The sequence below is a fragment of the Leptosomus discolor genome, chromosome 24, assembly GCF_034619465.1.
Source record: "Leptosomus discolor isolate bLepDis1 chromosome 24, bLepDis1.hap2, whole genome shotgun sequence".
In the NCBI taxonomy this organism is placed as follows: domain Eukaryota; kingdom Metazoa; phylum Chordata; class Aves; order Leptosomiformes; family Leptosomidae; genus Leptosomus; species Leptosomus discolor.
Window position 1 is genome coordinate 2,859,889 of NC_141414.1, and position 18,349 is coordinate 2,878,237.

At 43.3% G+C, this 18,349-nt stretch overlaps 2 protein-coding genes across 2 annotated transcripts in view; both read right to left on the bottom strand.

Annotated features, from left to right (window-relative positions):
• Positions 1 to 1,180: 1,180 nt before the first annotated feature.
• Positions 1,181 to 1,844, bottom strand: TIMM13 (translocase of inner mitochondrial membrane 13). Its single transcript, XM_086477617.1, has 3 exons — positions 1,691 to 1,844; positions 1,494 to 1,562; positions 1,181 to 1,417 (listed from the first exon to the last, which is right to left on the bottom strand). The coding sequence occupies exons 1-3, from the start codon at positions 1,826 to 1,828 to the stop codon at positions 1,319 to 1,321; spliced, it is 306 nt and encodes a 101-aa protein (XP_086333743.1). The 5' UTR covers positions 1,829 to 1,844; the 3' UTR covers positions 1,181 to 1,318.
• A 7,602-nt stretch (positions 1,845 to 9,446) lies between these two features.
• Positions 9,447 to 18,349, bottom strand: part of LMNB2 (lamin B2) — a 33,972-nt gene continuing 25,069 nt past the window's right edge. Inside the window, exons 6-12 of the mRNA XM_086477722.1 lie at positions 14,505 to 14,630; positions 14,085 to 14,305; positions 13,251 to 13,542; positions 12,632 to 12,739; positions 11,645 to 11,764; positions 10,127 to 10,228; positions 9,447 to 9,488 (exon numbers count right to left, since the gene is read on the bottom strand). Coding sequence (XP_086333848.1) covers positions 9,447 to 9,488; positions 10,127 to 10,228; positions 11,645 to 11,764; positions 12,632 to 12,739; positions 13,251 to 13,542; positions 14,085 to 14,305; positions 14,505 to 14,630 — 1,011 coding nt within the window. The remainder of the gene's footprint in view (positions 9,489 to 10,126; positions 10,229 to 11,644; positions 11,765 to 12,631; positions 12,740 to 13,250; positions 13,543 to 14,084; positions 14,306 to 14,504; positions 14,631 to 18,349) is intronic.

Sequence of the window (18,349 nt, forward strand, 5' to 3'; positions counted from 1 at the left end):
GTTCAAATCCATGGCTGGAACACTTGTGGGATGTTCCCATCAATGAAACAGGACTGCTGCACAGCCAGTACCAAGCATTCATACAGCCGTAAAGAAAAGCAAAAAGGCCCCTAAACAAATGTGGCTGGAAAGCACTTTATTTCCAAGTAGTCATTCTGCCGAATCTGGATGGGAAACTCAGTTCAGTTTCAATTAGTCCAAATATCCAGTTATGTCCTAATGGTTTACCTGGTGCGACAGCACTTTAGTCCCTTCATAGAAGTCACCACATTGGGAGATTAAATGAAATCAGGTTCTCCCACATCCCTCTGAATGTCCTAGTAGGGAAGGAGATGTCATCCTTCTATTCTGCCTCCCTGCCCCAGCAAACTGTGAAATATTTTATAAAAACCAGAACTTTCAAAGAAGGGATTTCAAAAATCTCACTAGAGGGGCATGGGCCCTTCTAATCTCCAACACCCTCTTCCACCTGCTGTGCACGCTGCTGACTACATGGCATCAACAACCTTTCCAGGAAAGGTCTGTAAGCTGAGAACAATACAGAGCACAGCCCCAAAGCAGATCTGAGTAGGCCGTTGTAGAAGTGCTCCTCCCTCAAAAAAAGGATGCCCAGAAGGCAGGCTCCAAGATGGAGTATCTGTGCCAAAGCCAAACCAGAAGTTACAGAACATCACAGCCACACAAGATGTCTTATTCTATAAAGACATCAATTTAAGTACTTCCCAGCCCTTTTTATCCCCAGCTGTGCTCACTCAACTAACTATTTGCAAAGCTGTGCTGCAAACCTAGGAAGAGCACCCCTGCTCCCCAACACACTGCTTGAGCTGAGTCAAAGCCTGAGCCCAAAAGCAAACTCCACATACAGCTATACAAATAAAAGTGAAGAAAGAGCCAAGTGTGGCACGAGGAACATCTTACGGCAGCTCTTCCACTAATGAAAAGGAACTGGGTCCATGCTTGCTTCCTGGGCAAGGGGACTGTGTTGCTGACTTGGCCCCCCTTTTCCACAAAAAGCTCCTTGCCCCTTGCAGCCCTTTCAGCAGGGATTAATCAGCTGCTATAGGCCTTTGCCAGTCTGGACCACTAAAAAGGGCATGAGGCAAACCAAGCAGCACACGTTGGCTCTCAAGGCTAGAAAATTCACTCGCTCCTGGGGATGGTGCTAATAAAAGCCAACGGATGCAAAAGGTTCAGCGAAGGTTTATTGCTCTGCCACGGCAGGGGCTGGAATGGCAGCAGGATTTCACCCCCAACCACATGGACTGGCTGCTCCTCCCTTCCCCACATGGTCCCTCCCCGGTCCAGGAGCCGGGGCGCTTCACATGTTGGCTCTCTCCCGCTGCAGCCGAGAGTTGTAGGCTCGGGAAACCGCGTTCCAGGCGTCCATGTACCGGTCCATGCACATGGCGATGCACTTCTGCGGGACAGAGGGCCCTCAGCGGTCGCCCCGGGGGGCGGCTCGCGGGTCCTCGCTTCTCCCCAACCACGCTCACCTGCTCCGAGTTGTCCAGCGCCCCGCCGGGCTTCCCGATGCACTTCCGAAAGCACTTGTCCGTCATGCGCTGCGGAGAGAGGCCGTGAGAGGGGCCGCGGCACGGCCGGGCTCCCCCGGGCCTTAGGGCAGCCCCTGCTGCCCGGCACAGAGCGGGGCCGGGGCGGCCGCCGCCCGCCCCCCTCAGCCCCTCCTGACCTGCAAGAGCTCCTGGGCATTGGCCACCGCGATCTGCACCTTCACCTGCTCCATGATGAGCCCCGGGTCCAGCTTCCCTCCACCACTTCCCCCGGAGCCGAAGTCGGAGCCGAAGTCGGAGCCGAAGCCGCTCTCCATGCCGCAGTCACCGCGGCCAGCGGCCCCCACGCTGCCGGCGAAATGGCGGCTCGCCGGGACTACGGCTCCCAGCGCGCAGCGCGGGCGGGGCGGCCGACGGATGGCCCCGCCGCTCCCAGAGCGCACCGCGCTGCGCGCCCGCTGCCGGGGCGGGGGCTCGGGCTCGGGGTGCTCCGCTCGGCGGCTGCGGGAGGCCGGGGTCGCGTCAGCGGAGCCGGATCTGGGGCAGTGCCCGGCGCGCCCCCCGCCATGCCCAGCGCGGGGCGGGAAGGGGCTGACCCTCCGCCTGAGGCTCCCGGGAGCGCCTGTCTGCTGCCGCGCCTCGTCGCCCCGCCGGGCAGCGGGGCGAGGCCGAGGCCGACATCCAGTGCCGGGATGAGGTTTGGCGTCCCCATCCACCGCGTCGCTTGCTATAGTGGGGCCGGGGGGGGGGGGGGGGCGGGGGGGCACACTGGTGTTTCCCGGGCCACCAGGTAGCCCCGGCCGCGCGTTCCCCAGCAGCATGGTGGCGGGCGAGCACCGGGCGAGCGAGCCGTCAGCCCAGCGCTGGGGTGCCGGTGACCAGGGCGGCCCCATACGCCGGGGCTCCAGGACGGGACTTGCCCCGGGTTCACCAGAGGCAGACACTGCCACAAATACGTCCTGACATGAGATATGAGCATTGGGATCTGAGCTCCCTACAGAGAGCAACTCCCCGGGGACTCTTCTCTGAAATGAAATCTGCTGTCCTTTGAGGATGATGGTGATTACCTCTGCCTTAGATGGCTTGGGTAAGAGATTTATACCCTTGAAGGCTGCATTAATTCTGCAATGGTATAGCCTCCATTGAGTAAGAAGACTATGGGAGTGGGTACAAGCAAAGGGAAGACACCACCAATACAGAGCTGCTTCAAGAGTAGATGTGATGCACGTGATGGCATTATGAGAGTGTCTTTACAAAATACAGCACCATTTACCCAGGCTAGTACAAGATACCACAGACCTAAACCGTGAATAGATAAGGAGGAAAGTGGTTTGCAAGTACATGGCACTGTTTATCCAGAGCAGCCATGTGTTTAGCTAGTAGTAAGACTAAGACTAGGAGATCTTGACAGAGATTCACCAGGCCTCGTAAAACAAAAGGTGCCATATATCTCAGCAAGTACAGACAATCGGGAGAACTTACCAGACTACAAAGCTCTGTTAGATAAGATAACTTAAAAGAAAAATCATTGAAAAATTTCCCTCAAAAAAGTCAAGGGAAGTCTGAACTTTTCAACTTTAGGAAACAGTGCGCAGGCTTAATAGCCTTATTAATATTAACTTTTCCATCCAGGAGATGCATAATGATATGATAATGAAACATACGGATGCATGATGCAGAGGGGGGTGCATGTTAAGGGGTAAAAATGGAGTATATGTAGTAGGCGGATCGGGAGGTCTGTGCCTTCCTAGTACCTGAGCCAATGGGGAACGGGAGAGGGTCCTACACAGCTGGGAAATTAGGATAAAAAACTTTTGAGACCCCACGGGATATGTCCAGTGGACTCTCCCTTTATTTGAATAAAGTTTATTTTTACAGGACTCCTCTTGTCTCCTTTGTGAACACTGAGCGCTGGTGCCAGGATTTTCCGCACGCAGAATGGAGAGCACTGCTATGTGAGACAAGAAACTGAGCATTACAGCAGAGCTAAAGCCAAAACTCTGCGCTAGCTAGAAGAGAGTATTGTAAACCTTATCATCCTGCCTGTGGGTCCGTCCACTTGAAAAAAAAAGAAGAGTCCTACACCTTTCAGAATTGCCAGCTCGTGCTAAAGAGGTAGTAGTTGCCTATGGCACAATTTGATTAGTACAGACTAATGAAGAGAAGCATGCTGGAAGCTGAGCTAGGCTAATGAACACGGGAGCTCACAGCAATGCTTCCCCCCGTTTCCTACTTCCCAAGAACAGACTGCTGCCAGGGCTCGGTGTCTGCTCTTGGTCCCTCACATCAGGATCAAGTGCACTAAATGGAAGTGACCCCTCCAGCGGGGGCTGCAGAAGTCAGCAGGGTGATGAGAAAGGATGGGGATGTTTATCTGCTCCAGCTACTCAAGTTCCCCCCTCTGTTTTTGTTGGGAGTGGTGCCATTGATCAGAGAGGACGGCACTCGCCCCGAGCACGGCATCTGCGTTCAGTCCGAAGGAAAGCGTTGGTTTGCTTTGTAGCAGGCCACGCCAGGCAGCTGATCTGGTTTAGGCGTGCCAACAGCTCAGTGTCTCCTCTGTCTCTACAGACGGGAAGGTCCCATGGGATGAATCACCTCAAACAGCCCATGTGGCCTCTGTGTTGGTTAAATGAAAGGAGGAAACAAATAAAATGCAAAACATTTATTTGAGTGTGTTGTACAAAAAGTTTCCAGTCATAAAATGTATATTACAAATCATTGAAAAAGACAAGACGTTTGGCATGCATATTCTAAAAAGGAAAAAAAACCACTTTGAAATGATAAAGTCTAGATCATTATGTAGTTTTCATAAGTTCCATGTGAACATTTTCATCATTTTGTATTTCAATTTGCAACCTCTCTCACAATTCCTTCTTTTAAAAACTCGAACCTTCCAAACACTCAGCTGCAGCAGCTGACCGGAGGTGGTCAGTTCGACTGACGAGTGACCTAGAACCACAGCTATCTAAATAAAGATTGTGTTAAAAAAAATTAAGAAAACAAAACACAATTTGAGTCACAAGGCATCACTGTTACGAAAATAGAGTTCAACTGTATTTTGTGCCCAAATGGAAAGCATTTTGGCTTAAATTTGTTTAAAATAGCTTATTGCTTGTAATTTTAGTGTAATGATGATTTGGGTAGCTGGAATACACAATAACATCTACCTTATCAACACAGAACACAGAATCATCACTTCATTAAAAGCTAACTAGAAAATTTGGAAGTTCAATAAAACGCCTTTTATTTTCCTGAACTCCGGGTCAATTCACTGCTTGTGCTATTCTGTACGGAGTCTTTCAATATTAAGCGTCCTTTTCACTCTCTAGACCTTAGCATTTCAAGAAAGGCATTATGTTTACAAATAATAATTGCATGTAAATATGGTCTTGTATAAAAAAAAACCTTTTAAATTATTTTAAACTGGTTTAAAGCTAAGCATATTGAAGGGCAAATAAAAATTCTGTTTCCCAGGCCATTTTAAGTGAGGAAAGAAAAATCCAATATAATTTGTCTTGACATTCAAACTAAAACAATGCTTTGAAAAATGCAATCACTATCACACCTTCCACTCACTGGTTCAAAACAAAGCTTTTTTTTCCTGCTAATACAGGGTTTGGACCCAACAGTGGCAATAAAATCCAGGATCAAATACAGATATACCTTTGTTTAGAAATAAGACTTTCAAAAGAAGATACAGAAAGAGAGAGAATGGCTTAACACTGAGGAAGTGAGAGAAGTGGCTACAAGAGACATAAAACATACAGCACACATGTTTTCCTACAGCATCAAAATGGTTCTGATGCGCACAAAAGAAACAGATTCTCAAATGTCTGGGGTGCAGGGAGGAGTTCTACAAGCCTCTTCTAACTAATCTCTGTTCAGGTTGCAGTTAAAGGGCCTTTATGCTGGATAAGCATTAAAAAGAAGAAAAAAGGGTGTATAAAAACAAAGATCCCTGAACTGAACATGAGGTGTCCTGTTGCTCAAGGATAAACATGCACACAACGTGATCTTTCACAGTACAGTCTGCTTCACGCTGCAATACAATTTTCATGATTAATGCAAGCTGCAGACAAGCTCATCTGGCTTTCACATTACAGGTCATGGGAAGCAAATGTTTCTTTTCTTCCTGAGACTTTTGATTCCTGCTACAAACACAAAGTATGCCAGCCAGCTTCCATCTAACAGCAAAACGGTGCTGAAGACAAGTGATCAGTGCATCAGTGTAAACTACTGGTTCTGTCAGGGCAAATCTAGAGCCCCAAACTAACCTCAGCCTGGAAATCAAGCTGTGCAGCAACAAAGGAATCATAGCCACTGCATTCCTTGGAATAAGTCACTGCAACCCAACAGCTAAAGCAAATACAGAAGCAAGGCAGCCAGAAATGGCATGAAGTGCCAGAGCCTCTCTGGAACCGTATCTCAGTCTGCAGGGCACCACGTTACCCCCGGCTCTGCAGATGGATGCACTTGTTCTGACACAAGCATTTTCACACTGTATGAACTTAGGAGTAGGTACTATGTGTTTATCGTATTTTATATGACAGTCTGTTATGATCGCTGATGAAAAGATGGGCTTAACTGTTCTGCTGCAGTTATGCTGTTATTCCTTCCCCCTCTTAACCAGTGAGAATACTTTAGGAATCACTTTTCCTATTTCATCCAGAACAAAGTTGTTTGCTTATTTTTCTGGAATAACAACATGGATAGTTACACTCAAGTAACTACTCTGAGAAAAGCTATACTGGTTCATCTCCCTATCAGAGAAGCCTTAAAATAATCTGTCTCCTGACAAGGCAAATCTATTTCTCCTTCAAGCTCTACACCTGATATCAGACACTGGAGTAGAAATGCTGACTATCCTCCACTTCAAGAGTTGTTCACATACAGGATCAAATAGGAAGAGAGGGCAAGAGGACACTGGATTTTATTTGAACCAAAAGCTTTAATTATCCTGAAAAAGGAGAAAAAAAAAATCCTTGAAAGACAGAAAAAAAAAAGAAAATGCCTTTTGGTTTGGTAAAGCCGAAAAACCTCCCAGTCTGGAGCACTGCCGTGACACTGAAGCTCAGCATCAAAAGCAAGAGAAAAGGACGGTGTCTGGAGCAGACACACACAGAAAAAAAGGTACGTGGAATACAGTAGATTTTCTGTCTTGTAATTTACAGCTAGGAATTATTTCTCATATTTTTCATAGCCTTTTAGAAAGCACTGCTGTGACAGAATCACCCCCATTTAGACTCTTGGTGTTCAGCTTTTCCCACCATGTCAATCACTGTTTTAGATGAACACTGGTATATACCTAAACATGGTACTGAAGAATAAACTCTTTCCAAAGTTAAAAGACACAGTTCCAAATTTAAGGACAAATTCTGCAGAGGTTACTGAAGGGCACAGTGCTCATCACAAGAGGTCTGCAAGCACCAGTCCTTAAGGCTACAAGAGACATTCCTAATACAGTAGCTGTTAAGAAAACTATGGCTCAGGTAGCAAAAGATTTTTGATCATTCAAGCTGCCTTTCCTAGCCCATTCTTTACAGAAAAAAAAAAATAAAAAAAAATTAAAAAATCACAGAAAAAATGCAAATAAACTACACACTCATCGCTTTAAGTGTTTAAGATCACAGAACAATCTTAAATTGTTCTTAAACAGGAATAAGCAATCTGAAAACTGGCCAATGTAAAAAAAAAATAAATACAGATCTTTAGGGAAAAAAAGCAAAAAGTCCTCAAACATTATGTAATTATAGAAGCTGTGGGTCAGAAAGGGAAATGCTGTCCAGTGGTTGGAAGGTGCATTGCAAAAATACTTTTAACATTGATTGCATTAATTTGCACAACAACAAATTTAGAAAAGGTAATCAATAACAGTATGTCTGAGAAACATAATTTCACTAGATACATTTTACAGAGAGATAGACATGATTTACTACATATTTAACCTTCTACTCAAGCAGAGTGGGAAAATTACATTAGAAAACCAGCCAAGTACATCAATGAAGTTATCCCATTAGCCCAAACAGCCAAATCTTCCCGCTGCCTTTTTGTAATGAATCTTCTGGTAACAGATTAAAACATAATTCTAAATTTCTGTTAGTTTAATTTCAGTAATTCAGTCATCCTGCTCAAATGAGAAAAGTAGCATCTGTGATTTATTTTTAAATGGCAAAATAAATCCATAAGCTTAAAAAAACCCCTTTTGTTCCCACCCTGCTTGCATTACAAAGCCATCAGTCGAAGCCACTAAACTGACTTTCTAGGTTATATCTGTCAGTCACAATACTGTTCAGAGAACATAATGTCCAAAAGCCACCGAAAACATCCAAACCTTGTAGCTTGTTTGAGGAGTCTAAACTACGTGAACGACAAGATCAGAGTTCAAGAGTGCAGGTAAAAACAGGATTCTATGCTGGCATCAAACGGTATCCAAATTCCGTATCCAAACAACTAGTGGAAAACTCATTTGCCTGTACAGTAGCCAATACATTCTTTGGAGCAGTCAAGTATTTTTCCTAGTGCTTAAACATGCACTACTGTATGAATACTAACCCTTACGGGAGTCAGAGTTATCTCCACAGAAACGCATCGGAAGAAACCTTAAGCTAAAGGGACACTGTCAGATTCAAAATTTCCTACTGAAATAAGAGTCACCTGCTACTCATACAAAGCATTTTTTCTAAAAAGCGTTATTCTCCCTCCACTTACTGTTAGGCTTTACTTTGAGCATTTGAACACTACAAAGCAATGCTTATGTCCTAAACAACAGCAGTTCCTTTTACTTTTTAAAAAAGTCATTAAACTATTTCTGTACTATTTTGCAAACACTGCTCCTTACGGTATCTGACAATGCCCCTTTGAATGTGAGCAAAGTATGAACAAGCTGCATCTAGGTCTGATTAAAAAAGTCAACATTTACACAGGGTAACCTTTAAAATCCCCAATATTTATCATTGCCAAAAGTAAAAATATTTTTAACATCTAAAATCTTAATCATTCTGTTTAATGTTGAATATGTCAGAAGCATTAAATGATGATGCTTAACATCATAAATACTGTACATCACAACTTGCGTCCATGACTTAACAAAGTCTCATTTATGACAATGTCAAAAGCCCCTGAAAAGAAAAGTTAAAACTCTGGTTTTGACACTTCCCTGCCTTAAGATGGCGTATGTATTCAGTGAGCAGAACCCACCATTCTCCATCTTCTGCAGTATCGATATGGAGCTGAGGTGCTGACAGACTCAGATGTTTTCACCACTGGGCTGTCAGACCCTGGAGCAGGACAAGACACCATGGTCCTGGGTTGAGAATGGCTAAAATGCTGCTTCCCTTTGTTACTCCCATTGGGGGAGCAGCATTCTCAACAAACCTGGGGTCTAATTTTCCTAAGCTAGGCACTGCGGAGGATACCAGGCAAGACACTACCATTTCCTAAAGTACGGAGAAAACACTACTGTGAATCTCTCCTGGGGCCCTGCAGATGAACACACTTTCTTAAACTTTTGGGTTTGGTTTTTTTGGTTTGGGTATTTTTGTTGTTTTTTTTACTTTATCCTGGTTATATATGCAAGTATAGATTTACCATACACTCAAGGAGTCTCATCCCATTTTAGCTAAAATTTTCTCTTTTTTGCTGCACATTGGTACGTAAGACTTTAAACTCTGTATGGGAAAAAATAACTGTATTCCAATATAGTGTTTCAACAAAGAGGGAAAAATTAAGAAATCTATTAAAAATTCTGGCAGTTTTGTTCAGTAAAGGTTTTTTTAAATTTTTTTTTTATAAAAATGTACCAAGGAGTAAACTTCAAAGAAATCAGATGATGCATATAAAAATAGTTTTCAGTGGCTCTGGAGGGAAAAAAATAGCAAAAATAAAAGGAAATAAATGAAAAAAATAGCAAATAATAGTTTCTTTTTACTTTCTTCACATCACTGAGCATCCTCTAGAGGTTGTTCTGGGATCCCCCTGAAATAAGACAGACAAAGTTGAACTCAGTTCTTACTAGCCTTTGATATTGTAAGCCTAGACTGGTTATTATCTCAATTGTTAAATGCATTTTTTTGTAGTTTAGTTATATTCAGGGAACTTCATAGCTATAGAGAAAGCATAGCACACGTCACAATCTTGCAGCAACAGAAACTCCCCCTTTCCTGGCTTTTAATAGTTGTATTTTCCAATGGTTATATTCTGCTGACAGCAAGAATGCCACGGACTCTTTCACAGGAATAGGAGGAACACCGACTGCTAAAACTAATCTTACGAACCCTAAAAATAGTTGACATCACTGCAGCACTGTAAAGCTGTGACCTGTCACATACTTCCATAGATACCCTGGCATCCTGACGCGACATTAGCCACTGCTTCAGCTGTGCCATTAGTGGCTCGTGCAGCAGCTCCTGGAAGGTCGCTCCGTTATACTCTGTGCACTGCAGTAATGCGGAGGGCTGCAAGGCATTCGGAGGCTGTCCTCTGCAGGCATCCGTCGGAAAAACGGATCAGGAAGCTTAGAGCTAGCAGAAGTTGAAGGGATCCCCCCTAAATCTTATGCCTGACTAATCCAACCAACAAGGCACAAGTTAAACATCTGGTCTGCATCTTATTACCTGTTGGTTGAAAAGGTCTTCCTCTCCAAACTCTGCTTCATCCTCTTCCTCTTCGTTCTCTCGCATGACTACTGATTTAGTAACGCTTCTCACCGCAACTTCCTACACAAAATGACAGATAAGGAGATGGCCAGTAGTCTACATCTATCTCAAGTTTTTGCTATACCATCAATGTAATACCCCTATTAAACTTCAGAAGGCTTAAAGCAACTTGCCCTAGATTGAATGTTCGCTATGTAAGCGAATGCTGATAATATCCTGCAAACCACAACAAAGGCATGGTAGTGTAATTTAACTTCAGGGATATTCTTTCATTACCTAGGGAGCTGAGGAAGCAGCCATGTTTCAGGTGGTCATTAGTCAATGTTATACAAGCTCACAGCAGACCCAGCTAGGAGCTGTCTGAAATATATCATAATGTGAGAAAAACTAAAGTTTCTCTGTATGGTTACACAGCATTAAGAATATGCCTAATTTCTACTAAATATTCTGTATCAATTGCATATATCAATTGTCAGGACAGTCTTTGAAACCAGGCATGAAAAAGAATTCTAAAACCCCAGAAAGCTTCCTTTATTACCAAATTATAACACTACTTCGTAGTAAGAAATTCTTCTGTGCAATTGCACCCTTGAAATCATAGGTACATAGTTCTACTTGTGAAAAAAGTCGACCTAAACATACACTTCTGAGCAGGGATACTAAAGGTAACCACCCTGGGAACAGATGTGGATTTGCACATTTTTCAGATACTAGTTTAACCACTTCTCTTTGAATACTAAGCCAGTTAGCTTGCTATTGGTACAAGTGACCTCCCTCCTACCTTGTCCTGTGCTGCTGTTCTGCACAAAGTATTTCCACAGAATTGGCACAAGAAAGGCAGCATGAAAACTGATACAGCTGTGGTTGTCTCACTTTCCTATTCCTATCAGATCGCTGGGATAATGGCACATTTATGAGTAACAGCCAAGCACAATCCTCCCTTACAGGAGTCTTCTGCAGGGACGGTTTTAGAAAAAAGTCAGTTGCAGGCAGATGTAAGACAACACAGAATACATAAAAACCTGTGCCAAATGAAAGCTTCTGATATACTTCCAGCACTGAAAGGACAGCTCTCTTCCTATGTTAGTATTTACATTGCACCCCAGAATATTGTAGGTGCTGTATAACATAACTTTGAATCGCCAGCAGCACTTGCTGTCTTTGTGGCATCTGAAAATACTCAAATTCCAAACAAGTTATCTGCTAGCAGGGTGCTTTTCTAAAACAGGAAAAAAAGAAGTCTATGGATATAATCAAGATGACCACCACAGTTTTCCAGAATTTCCCCAAAATCTCAGATACATACAGATATTTAATTATTTCAGTGTTATAAACGGTCTTATTTTAGAAGACAATAGGAGAGATCTTAAAATCAGGATTTAGTTGTGTGTCCCCTGCCCCACCCCCAAATTAAAGCATTTGGGAGATAACCCAGCCCACAGCTTTTTTTTTTCCCTCCCTACAGACACAGCCTACCTCTCCTTCAGCGTTTACGAGGTATGTGCGGATATTTCCTCCAGTGCCCCAGCTGCCTTGGTTCTTCCACACGAGAACAGAAGGGGGGCTATGAGATACGCCTGCATCTGCACCCCAGATCTAGCAAGAAAGATATTCTGTATCAATTTATGCACATTTTTAAATATACAAAACCCCCTAATTCTCCTACTTCTCTCTACATACCAGTTTTGTTTCTGAATTCCAACGGCAATTTTACCCTGCTTTTACCCACACTATCACTTGTAGTAAGATATTATTCTCAGTTTACAACAAAAAGTAACACTAGCCACAAAAAAATAAAGTTATCTAATACTGTAGTCATCATTTCTTTTTTGAAGATACATATTTCTCCTACCACTGTCTCAATGACTATACTGTATGGAGCCAAGACATAAAAATGCAGCTTGTAGAATATCAATTCAATCCTATATATGTATCTGAGCAATTGATGCTTAGGTAGAAATAGCTGGAACTAATAAAAATAAAGCCTTTTTTTTCTACTGAAAGAACATCTGTTGCAGACTGAAAACAGAATACAAAATTATAGAAAAGCAGCTGTTCTACTACAGATAAGTCTGAGAACATCTAGTCTTTAACTAAAGTCCACTAGACCAAACGGATGCTCTGAAATGTCCCTATTTCATTAAGAAGCTGAGCAGGATTAGTGTTCCCAACCTGGGCAACGGTGTTTGAAAAAAAAAAAAAACCAGCCCTTGACCCACCCCCCAAAATACCTTTTTCTTCAACTTTCTCTGTCCCTGAAATGGTCTTAAAATACTCAAGTGCTAATATAGAAATTCAATTTCTGTTCTACATTTTATAACTGAAATCCTGCTCTAGCTCTGAAGTGAAATCCATTAAACCAGAAGTTATACCCCAAATCAGGCTGTACCAAACGTCAAATTTGCAACTGCCACCCACCACTTCAACAAAAGATGTTGGTGACATACTGTAGGTTTAACTTACTGTTACAGTCTGCCCAGCTCTGAGGACATACTTCGGAGTAAATTTGTAAGCAATTTCTTCTCCATCTCCAATTTGTCTTTTCAGTCTCCAGTTACCCAAAGACTGATCCTAATGGAGAGAGTCATAGGTTATTTAGGGTGAGCAAAACAGAGCAAACAGGCATCAGAGCCTTCTCTAGGTCTCTTTGTTATTAAAATAATGTGAATATAAATTTATTTACATGGTGGTTAGACATCTGCATTCCAACTTGAAAGTATTTTTCTACACCCACCACTAGTCTGAAATGTAAATCCCCTAAGGTCATTCAGCAAAATTAAACAAGATACACATCACAAAAATAATTCTGCCTAGAGCTAGAAAAGCTATTTACATGAGCAAGGCACCAGCACACATGTTTAGACATCTGGGACACAAAATACGTTCTCTTCCTGCAGCAAACATCACACTCAGGCTAGCACACGCCAACATTCAACTTTCAAATGCCCCTGTTAATTATTGCAGGATGCTGCACTTTGCTCCTGCTCTCCAAGTGACTCCATCTACTTGTGCTACAAAAGGCTGCGTAACACTTCAATTTAGCTGCTCCTCCTTGTTTTCTGGGAGTTCTGCTGACACATACCTTCTCCGAGTTGTTCTTCAGTTGAACATATTTGCCCTCCAGGTCTATCTCTTCTATGCTGATGCTTCCTGTAGCTGAAGCTTGCTGGGACATTTGGAAGCTACTGCTACTACTGCTGCCACTAATACTTCCAGTGCCAATTCCACTGGTTCCACTGCCTGAAAGTTCCTCTGCTTCAAGACGTTTTCTCTTGCCTCGGGAAGAGCGAACAAGTGAAGTACTGCTACTGCTGCTGCTGGAGGTAGCCCGAGAGACTGTAACACGGGAGGAGGGACTTGGAGACAGCTTCAACCTTAACACAATCAAGCAAGCATTTTAATTAACTCACCCAGGGAACTACACACGAAGCAATAATGCTACAGCACACTCAGTAACCAGACTGTAATATGCCCCAAGCTGAAAGCAGCCTCGCTGTGTGTGTCAGAAGGACTGCGTATGAGAGAAGGGGGGGCGGCTATCCTTCCCTGAGAAATTTTCTGGTGGCATGATTAGGTGACAGGGAAAGCAGTGCTAGTGAGAGCAACACAGATCACTTACACTGGAGGCGGGGGTTATCTACTACTAAACACACTATTCTTGAACCACACCATTTAAAAACAGGAAAACACAGAACTATAAGCACTTAAATAAAAAGAGGAGATGAATGTCAAGCACAGAACAATAGTTCACTGTACTCTGAGATGAGAACACTTGCAAGTGTTCCATGCAACACACTGTGGTGTGAAGCTAATATGACTTCAGTGAAACAAAATCTGGGCAGTCCTGATAAAAAAATAAGCATAAGAAATGAAAATAACACCTGCTAATCCTAAGAAAAGTGGAATCTCTACGTACCTTTCCTCCTCTCCTTCCAGGAGTTTTCGGTAAGCACTGATCTCCATGTCCAGTGCTAACTTAACATCAAGCAGTTCCTGGTACTCTGTAAGCTGCAGCTGCATCTGGTCCCTCATTTCTGTCATTTCCCTCTCCTTTGCATCTAGCATCTTCCTAAACTTTTCCCGCTCACCAGCCATCATCTCCTCCAATTCACGGATGCGATCTTCCGCTGCACTAGCCTAGGTAGACAGCACAATGGAAAACCCAGTTGGCATCTATGTTGGTACAGCAAAAAAGTTAAAAATTCATCTCCCTCCCAAATGAACATAACAAAGATTTTTCTCCCTAAAATTCAGAAAATATGAAGGGACAGAAAATGTTAATATATCCAAACACAGTTGTCTGTACGATTGATGAAAGCAAATTTAGTCCCTTTACCTGTTTCTGAAGGCCAGAAAGCTGGTAGCTGAGCGTTTCTATTCTCATGCGAGCCTCCTTCAACTCCTCTCGAGCTGCACCAGCAGCTTTGTCATTTTGGTCAGAAGACAGTTTGGCATTCTCCAGCTGGAAGGCAAGTTTTATACAAGTCACTTGCATTGAGTTAGATAACCTGCAAATAGCCTTTTGGTAAAAAATAAAAGCTATTTAATCTTAAATAATTTTAAGTGGAAATATGGGAAGTTTATAACAAGGATTGCCTAATATTAAGGAAACGCCCTAAGGGCCAGGAAAATCCCTTTCAGTCCTATTCCTATAGGATTTGCTCATGCTATTAAAAAACCCCAGTCTATTAGCCCTTCCATTATATAAGCAGCCTTGTAGTTTCCAAAAACTGAGGTTCACGTGCTCACACTACCTGCCTGTTTGTTGAAGAACAATCACACTGGGTCCGAGCAAAGGCCGCCTAGTTCACGTCCTGGTCTAACAGCTCCCTGGATGCCCACAGACTAAGGTCAATAAAATATTCCATGGCTATTACGTCTCAGCTGGCCATCTGCAGCTCAGGGACTTCCCAAGCCAGAGACCGTATTTTGATGTTTACTGCCTCTCATGGATTTTTCAGGCAGGAATTTGTCTCTGCTTTTTGAATTTATGGGGCAAGGAGTTTAGCTATATATTAATGAAGAACAGCCTTCTTATGTGTCTTCCAAATTGGCCACTGGACATTCACTGTCCCTACTTCTACTGAAAAATAATAAACAATTACTCCTCATTCACCTTCTCCATGCTATTTATCATTGCACAGACATCCACTGCATCTTCCCCTTCTCTCATCTCTCTTCCCAGCTGAAGTTTTATTTTAAACTTCACTTTTAAAATTTATGCCGGACCTGTTTCATATTCTAGTGTTTGTTAGCCCTCTCTGTATTACTCTGTACTACCTTCTCAACAAGGACTAAAACTACCCACAGCACTCCAGGCAACATCCTGACCCAGAGGCAAAACAATGCTTTTGGTTGTATTCTCTTTTCCTAATAGTCACCAACATTCAATTTATTTTCAGGTTTTGTTCATTTCCCCTAACAAACAAGCTTCATTGCTAGTGGCTAATTTTAACCAAATCTGACTGAGCCACAAGGGAGCTCAAAGCTATTGCACAGCAAGGTTCATCAAAGCAGATAGCTCGAAAAAGCATCCTTTTCGTGCCTTACAGCTGGAGTTCAACCGTTCAGCTACACACCATGGAATCTACCCAGGAACTAAACTGCCCCAATTCTAAGAACTGTTACAGGTAGGACATGTTCTTTAGCCACACAGCACAAAGCTTTATAAAAATCAATCTTCATTAGCTCTGCTGTTCACAAGGTTCATACAGCCTTCTTCAGGCTACGGGTTTTGAAGGAACTTCGAGTCAACTACATACTCCATTACTTCTTATAAAGCTTAAAATTAAAAGTTATGTGAATGCTGACACCATTCCCTTCCTCACGCAGTGCCAAACCCTCAGATTTAGAATTTCTATTCCTTATTCTCAAAGGTCATGGTCAGAACAGAAAGTGAGCTTTTACCCAAGATCCTTTCGTCCTGGAGCAGCTCAGTAGCTACATTTAACAATCCACTTCCTTAACAGCTCAGGCTCTCTCTGAACAGGGACACATTTTTACCCAGAAATCCACAGAATGAAGCTCACAGCTATGCCCGTTTGTCCCTTCGCATTCCAACTTCATCCATAACCACCACGTGGGGAAAGAGCAGCTTAATTTGTTAATCCCCCTGTTCAAGTCTTGTCACTTTTTCATTCTCCAAGTCTGTATTTTGCAGACTTTTGTTTTTTGTTCTACTAGGCATCTTTTACCCTGGATCATCTTCAGACTGTGACAAGTCAATCCAAGTATCTCATTGCATAAAAATATCAGATGTTCCTAACTTCTGTGAATGCTGCCAAGACTACTAACTGTACTTCATTTTGTTTCTATTATCTATATCGTTGCTGCCATAAGAAATAGTTACATATTTTAGATCAATGTTTCTCAAACTGTAAATCATCAAACCGAAGACTTCAAAGGGACTCTCAGTGAAGGGTACAGGAGAACAACATTAGCAGCACCGTAATTTCTCCACCGCAAGAGAATTAGAAGTGGCTGCAATTGTCAGCAAGTATTTTCAATAAGCATAAAACTGGCAGCTGCCTAATTCCTTCGGGTAGGGCAATGAGTATTAAAAAACAACAAAGCAACAGACCTGTAACCAGCAATTATATCAATAACAAAGGTGCTTCTCCTCCTGTGTCTCCAGTGCTAGGTGAACTGGGATTTGCTAACTCAGGATTTGCCCAGGTGTGACAGATACACTTGACTCCTCACTGTACTTTGGTTCAGGCTGACTAAGGAGCAACAAGCCTCACATCCTGGGGGTGAACCGATGAGCTGGAAAGCCCCTGGCTCACGTACAAAGGATTGAAGGAGTCTTGAAAAATATTTCGAAAGGTGGTTTTGAAACCCAAAAGTGCAGGATAACCAAAGCACTGAACAAGATATCAGAGCTAAAACGAATACATCTATCTTATCTACACTACTGACTAGCAGCCAAGTACTTCACTCTATAAATATTACCAAGAGGATGGGCCCAACTGGACCTCTCCCTGAATGGCAGCTGGACCACAGGTGACTCCTCTTGAGCAGGGATGCCTCTCATAGGCTAAGATTCCTCACCTGAGACTAAGAGACTCTTCCTTACCTAAGGCAGAGATCCCTTACCCATGACAGATCCTCAGTAAGTGACTGGTAGCATGCTGAATTAACCCTAGGAAACATTACTAATCCTACTCAATAGGCTACTCAGTATTATTATAAACATTGCATGGATAATTCCATTAGACAAACTGTTGACCAGGTCTAACACTAAGGTTGAATCTAGTTGCACCTAGGCTCCAGAAGGAGTTTAGGAAGCAAGGGGGTCCACTCTGAACCTCACGACTCAATGGGAGAGTCCTTCCTTACTCTTCCTGTCTCTGGTCTCTGTGTAAATCATGCTAACTCAATTTTCTTTTGTATATTCCTTCCATGCAGTAATTAATAAGGTGAACCTTGCCACCAAACTTACTGAACCTTGTCAAACCACTGTTAAACTTTGTTAAGTTTCATCAAATTTATGGAACACTGTCAAATTATTGTTTTACCTCAATAAAACATACTGCTGCTTTGCTTCTCTCTTCAGTGAGGTGCATTCCACTCGTCCATGACAAAAGGCAGATAAACCAAAAGAGTGCAAATCTTTTTAAGAAGCCTAAGAAGGATTCTCCTGTATTGAATTATTCTTGTGTTCACATTTCTCCTCTACTCTGCTCTGGCGAGACCTCACCTGCAGTACTGCACCAAGCTTTGGAGCCTTCTGTAAAGGAAAGACACGGGCCTGCTCGAGCGGGTTCAGAGGAGGCCACAAAAATGATCAGAGGGATGGAACACCTCTCCTATGAGGATGGGCTGAGAGAGTTGGGGTTGTTCAGCCTGGAGAAGAGAAGGCTCCGGGGAGACCTTAGAGCAGCCTTCCAGTGCTTCAAGGGGGCCTCTAAGAAAGATGGGGCCAACCTTTTTAGCAGGGCCTGTTGTGATAAGACAAGGAGCAATGGTTTCAAACTAAAAAGGGGCAGATTTAGACTGGATATAAGGAAGAAGTTTTTTACACTGGCACAGGCTGGCCGGAGAGGTGGCAGACGCCCCATCCCTGGGAACATCCAAGGTCAAGCTGGACGGGGCTCTGAGCAACCTGATCCAGCTGAAGATGTCCCTGCTCGCTGCAGGGGGGTTGGACTAGATGGCCTTTAACGGTCCCTTCCAACCCCA

Coding starts and splice junctions, on each gene's coding strand:
- TIMM13 (XM_086477617.1), bottom strand. CDS start 1,828: ATGGAGAGCGGCTTCGGCTCCGACTTCGGCTCCGACTTCGGCTCCGGG. Junction 1,563..1,690: donor ATGCCCAGGAGCTCTTGCAG/GTCAGGAGGGGC, acceptor CTCTCTCCGCAG/CGCATGACGGACAAGTGCTT. Junction 1,418..1,493: donor CGCTGGACAACTCGGAGCAG/GTGAGCGTGGTT, acceptor TCTGTCCCGCAG/AAGTGCATCGCCATGTGCAT.